The 6,610-nt window shown below is 33.6% G+C and overlaps 1 protein-coding gene across 1 annotated transcript; it reads left to right on the plus strand.

The window, feature by feature from the left end:
* Positions 1–317: 317 nt before the first annotated feature.
* LOC145116498 (protein SEED AND ROOT HAIR PROTECTIVE PROTEIN-like) lies at positions 318–1,262 on the plus strand. The gene is made up of 2 exons (XM_079052839.1): positions 318–584; positions 747–1,262. Exons 1-2 carry the CDS (start codon positions 389–391, stop codon positions 1,103–1,105), a joined length of 555 nt encoding a protein of 184 aa, XP_078908965.1. The 5' UTR covers positions 318–388; the 3' UTR covers positions 1,106–1,262.
* Positions 1,263–6,610: the final 5,348 nt, after the last annotated feature.

Genomic DNA, 6,610 nt, shown 5'->3' on the forward strand with positions numbered 1-6,610 from the left:
ATTATATTTAAATATTATATGAAATTTAATAAAATAAAAAAACCATAAAATAAGATGTGGAAAAAATAATAATTTAAATAACAACAAAATAACATGTGGCAAAATAAAAAAGAATATGTGGCAAAAAAAATTCTTTATTTATTTATTATAGTAGATTTCATTAACTACCGTCCCTATAATTTAATACTAAATTCCAAAAAGAAACACGTAGTTCTTTTACCAGCCGTCGTGCTCCCATGTAATCAATCATCCACCGTATTCTTCCATTTTTAAGATATACAGATATAAGAAAATAATTCCAACACTTCGCACTATAAGACGTCCAAACCACAATCACCAAAAATATAGATATCCAAATCCTATTCAAAGATAAACAACAACCACGACAATGGACATATTTTCCAACGTTGTCTTTCTATTCTGTGTGGTGCTATCAATGGTCTTCGCCTCTGCTGATGCTGCTTATGGAGTTGCTAAGCTGCCGGAGATCGCTCACAAGATGAAACAGAAGAAAATTCCAAAACCCATTGCAGTTCAAGGCCTAATATACTGTAAATCCGGTTCTAAATTCATTCCACTTAAGGGTATGTATCTCACAAGCTCATACATTTACATGCATCGTGCTAACTTAATGATAATAAACTTCATATGTTATATATTTTACATATTACAATTCAAAAAAACAGGAACTGTGTTACAAATTTAACACTAATTTATGGATGGATTGCCTATTTTAATGCATACAGGAGCCACGGCAAGAATAACCTGTTTGGCAAGAAACCAAAAGGGATATGAATTAGCACCATTCTCCGTCTCAAGTTGCCCAGCTGATGATAAGGGATACTTTTTAGCCAAACTGTCCCCTCAATCGACGAAGTTCTTAAAGAATGCTCAATGGGAGCTCAAAGAGTGCAAAGCCTTCCTCCAGAGCTCGCCATTGAAGGACTGCAAGGTTCGTTTGGATATTAATGGAGGGGTTAAGGGTGCGCATATTATTTCTTCTTTGTCTCATCGACTCCTTAAAAGTGCAAATCTCTATTCACTCAAACCCTTTTTCTACACTGGTGATAAACCTCAGACAGTCTCCGATAACAAGAAATATTAACAAGAGAATAATAGATATACTCTTGCAATATTTGATAAATCATTTTCCATTTTTAAGTGTACTTTAATTTGTTCTTATATTTCTTTTCATTTTGCTGTGATCGAAGAGAATTACATGCGGTTTTTGTCTCGATTTAAATGCAAATTCTTATTGTTCACATTATAGCAAGAAAGAACAAATGATAATCAAGATGCCGTTAGTAGCTAGTATATAAAATGAAAACATAAACATTTAATATTTAATATTTTAAGTTGATGCATATACACTAACGGGGTGTTTGGATAAATAGTTTTTAGCTTATTAGTTTATTGCTTATTTGCTTATTGCGGTGGGAATAAACACTTTTTAAAAATGTGTTTGGATTAGCTTATTGCGGTGAGAATAAGCAATAAGCAATAAGCATCTTAAGTGTTTGGCAAACAAAACAGTTTATATGAGTAAAATGACCAATAAACAATAAGCAATAATCATTCCCCCCCTTGCTTATTAAAATCAACTTATTTAGCTTATTTCTACCGCAATAAGCTGATTTTAAAGACTTCTATCCAAACACTTAAATTTGCTTATTGCGGTGGGATTAAGCAATAAGCAATAAGCAGCCTATTTTTTCCCTATCCAAACACCCCCTAATTAACCACACGTATCATGCAATTGATGCTGCTAAAAAATTCACAACGTAGATGTTGGCTTAAAAGTAGTTATAATTCCATAAATTCATGATAAAGCATTACCTTTTAAAGCTAAAAATATTTGGCTAAAAGGTGTATCATATCTCATGTAAAAACTGAAAATTAAATTACACTCAATACATCTGAAAGATTGGGAAATCCCAAGAATGCATTAGTATAATCAAGATATTGCTATTAAAAAAAGGTACAACCGAAGATATCATGTCTCTATTATTTTTTGTAAAATAGAAGTTGGGTACTCCAACAATTTATAAAATATTAAAAAGACTTAGAAAAAAAAAACTAGATAAAAGAACCAAAAAAGGCTACAACAAAATTACATCAAGTTCAAACAAGCCAAAATCGGATTGGAACAACAGGTGGTCCATGTAAGACTCAAAAATCCCAACCTAATATTATTTAAGGGTTAAATGTTGTTAGTGATCCATAATTGACATCTCACGTTGTTCTTTTGGCTAGAACGGGTTGGCGTTGACCGTTCAGGTACTACAGTCCACTACTACAAAATGTCACATAGAACTCGCTATATATAAGACCCGACTTTTGGGAAAACCGAGATATATTATGAAAAAATGGGGACTTATAAAGGTAAAAGTTGTATGACCTGGTTTAAAGTAAGGAACCGGGTTACATGGCTTTAGGGTAAAAGTCGTATGAATCGGTTTAAAGTAAAGATCTGGTTTAAAGTAAACAACCCGATCTCTAATGATACAACCGGATCTTTTAGTTGTTCAGCCAGTTTTGCTAATGCAAGTGTCTTTGATGGTTTTAGGGTGTGCATTTAAGAGTGATATAAGACCTATTTGTCAACAACCAGGTTTTTTACATTTAATTCATCTCCACTTAATGATCATCCTTTATCTCGGTGAGAAATGTTCATTTATATTCCAATTAGTCAATTTTGATACTTATATTTTGTTGTTTTTTTATACTAAGTTTTTTTTTATCATGTAGAACACAATAAGTAATCAGTCAGCAGTGATGCTTATACCTAAATATTCTTGCACATATCACACAATAAACTTATAGAAAAGACCATACCATTTCATGAACAAACAACATATCCATGTCTCATAACACAAATCTAATGTATGAACGTTGGAGATGTTTATGCATTCTACTGCCTCCCAAAATATGAACACACAATACCAAACAGTTAGAGCAACTGGTCTCATCAAAGGCGACTTTCAGCCATAATTTACATCTATGGAGTTCCATCACTATTATGTACTATATGGGTCCCATCATAAAGTGAATTTTTCCCCATTTATATATCAATTTATACACTAAAATAGTCAGTCTACTCAAACAAAATACATAAAATATTCTCAAATTCGATTATGGTTACAGCATCCCTCTTCATAGTTCGAATTGTGAGATTTAGCAATTAGTCTGAACATTTGGGACTTATTGCTATAAGTTCTAAATTAGTTTAGACACACATGTGAGCTATCTAAGGAATGGTGTATGAGTTTGAGAAGCTTAGATATAGATTTATCGAAGCGTCTCGTATCAGAAACTGAACTTTGGTAAAGAAAGTCAATGGGTATTGATTTCTAGAAGTCCAGCTGTTTTCTGAATACATGTCAAAGCTAGTGGAAGCATAAATGTTATGCTGGTAAGAAGTTAATCATCATGTTAGTGGGAGCATGATTATTATGATTTGCGAGTTAGCAATATTAATTATAGAAAACAAAAGTTTCACTTTGCAAAGTTGCATGGGTTGAAAAGTTGTTTTGCTATAATTAAGGGAGAGAGTATTATACTTCATTTCAAATCTAGAAGCTTAGATTGTGAGATTTTAGTCAAATTTAGTCAAATATATATGAATGTTATGTTGGAATGGTTCAACGTCAGGAAATTCTATATATGGAAAGGATAATTGCGTTCTCAAATTTTGGTTATGATTACGCCATCCCTCTTCATAATCAAAATTCTGAGAATATGGCAATTAAAAACATTATAGCAGAGGACTGATCTAGTATCAAGTCTTTATGTAAGACATTATGAATCGTTTCCCATACGCTTCGGGTATAGGATCGATTGCATATGCTATAATATCCGACCATTCTGATTTTCCAAATGCCTAGGGCATTAAGAGGGAAAAGGACCAGATCCGGATTTGACTAAATTAATTAAACAAATGTCAAAGGACGATCTGAGGTTCGCTAAGGATTTGTCGCTTGTGAGTAGTTGGAAGTATAGTATTGGATGGACCATATCGACATTATTATGAATAGATAAGATTCTATTTAGAATGAGTTGTCATATGGCAAATATGGAAATGTTTCCAAAAATGGGAGTTGGATATTGAGAATCTATGTCTAGATTAGAAACTTTTATGCAAGAAGGATGTTCAAAGGAATGTACTTTGAATGTGAGACTTCACTTCTATGGAATTGTCTTGCAACAATCTCCGATAGAGAACTTTCTAATTTCATTGGCCGAGTATTGGTGACTTTTGTGCTGTGACATTACGAAAGGATCGTTGCATAAAATGTTAGAATCTAACATATTATGATAGTGGCAAGAATTTGGCATTATTACACTTGTAATAAGGATTAGGAATTGTGAAATGAGCATCATTGGTAGTGTTTTTCAATTGATCTATTTCACAAAGTTAAGACCATAAGTAAACATAGTGTGCATGCTTGGGGCATGGGACAACTATTGATATAATTCAAGTGTTGAGTTGATTATCCGAAACATTATACAATGAATAATGAGTAATCAATATGGTGACTAAATAGAAGGTGTTTTATTTATACTCAAAAGTTTTGAGGCCATATAGGATTAAGTATTATTATTGTGTTTCACTTTGCATGTTTTGACTTCCAAAATAACTAGGTTATTCAAATCTCCACAGTCGATCATACGTTCAAAGTAGGTATGAAGCAAGACTGTCATGAATCCGTCTGTAGATTGTCTAAAGTGTTTAGACATAGCAAACGTTTGTTGCAGAGTTCATGAGTGCTCCTGTAATAAGATTAGAGTATTGGATTAAACCCACGCTCATCTAATCGCTTCATGGATTTTATCACGAGTGATTGATGAGACGATAATATTATATATTCTTGAAACCAAGACGTGTGAGTTGTTATTTACTGGTCGGTTGCACATTGATAATAAGTAAACGCACCAGTAACTTGGTGTTATAAGACTTATTGTTGTGTGTGATTTGATGAGTAAGTACAAGCGAGCATTTGAGTCGAGGTTTATCCGTTCCTTTTACCCAAAGTGCGATAAAAGCGATATTTGTGGGCCCCTCGATGATTTAGTGATGACACCCCAAAGTGCTTGGCCAAGCCGGGACTGATTTGATTTGTTCAGTTAGTCATGGTCGTCATAAATCGGAAATCGGGAAAGAACATATAGACAGAGAGAATGATTATAATCCATGTCTCAGTCTATACGATATCTAGAATGAAGGAATATATGATCCCTTATCTAAAGGACGCACTTCTGATAAGATCAGAGTTGACAGTGGCTTTTGAAAGCTACGATTGTTGATCAGGTTCTAAAGTCGTACCTGCAAAATAGTTATTAGAATTATCCAAGTGGGAGACTGTTGGATTAGTGTCTAAGTCCATAACTATTTTGGTATATACTTGACCCGATTATGAGCATGGTCCTTTTGGGTTGCCTTCACCATACCAACTGATAGGATGAATTAAGGAGAAAGAGGATTAATTACGATTTATTAATATGTTATGAGAATAATATATTAAAGGAGAAATCATATTGTTTAATTAATATTAGTCAAGAATTAATTAAGCATTAATTTTGTGGCTAAAATAGATTAGTTAAATAAAGGGGACTGATATTGTAATTATAAGATAGTTGCATGAATAGGCTAATCGACTCCATAGAGTGGAGTGGTCGAAATTTATAGGGAAGCCCATAAGATTTCGTCCATGGCTCTAAGGAAAGGAGTCCATGGGCTGCTTAGGGCCTAAGCATTCAAATTAGGGTTTCCTTGTTTGATAACCCTAATAGCCTAACTATATAAGGAACCCCTACGGCCCCAAAAACGTGGTGAAGTGATCCTTAAGGGTTCTTGGACGTTTTTGTGCCTCCTTCTTCTTCTCCTTGTTCATCTTATTGCTGGTGGTGTTTGTGACTCCATTAGAAGTGCAACATGTGAGGCACTAAGCTTTCAGAAGCCAATTGCAAGAAGGATTAAGATTGTTATTGCTACATAACAATCAAGGTAAGATCTAAACCCTTATTCATATGTTAATTTGATTATTGTATGCTAGATCTAGGGTTTATGAGCTTTGGATGATTATTGCATGTTCATTAGACAAACTAGATCCAAAGCTTTAGGGTTTGCATGTACACCATAGGATTGATGTAGTGCTCAAAACCCATCAGTGGTATCAGAGCCTAGGCTGTCTGTTTGATGTATTTGATGTTTTACATGATCATTCATTGCTGAAAGTCGAAAATTCTGCATTCTGGAGGCCTGACTCGCCGAGTCCACTAGGTGACTCGCCGAGTCCAGCCCTGACTCGACGAGTCAGAGGGTCAGAGAGAGGAATTTTCGGGGTTTTGACCTATTTTGCTGTGGGATAATTACCATAAACGTTTTTTGTTAATAAAATCCGAATTTTATCAATATTTGGTGATTATCCTTACCAAAATAAAAGATAATTGTCAAAATTAAGATAATTACTTTTTTTATTAGATAAAGATTAATTATTTGTAATTTTGATTTGAATTATCTTGTGAAAATTAAATTAGGTCAAATTTAGATAATTACCAATTATTTGATGAATTTAATTATTTGTAATTTGATCTAGAAGGTTTTGAAAAG

The sequence above is a fragment of the Lactuca virosa genome, chromosome 5 (assembly GCF_052849685.1).
Source record: "Lactuca virosa cultivar CGN04683 chromosome 5, Lactuca_virosa_CGN04683_v6, whole genome shotgun sequence".
NCBI lineage: Eukaryota > Viridiplantae > Streptophyta > Magnoliopsida > Asterales > Asteraceae > Lactuca > Lactuca virosa.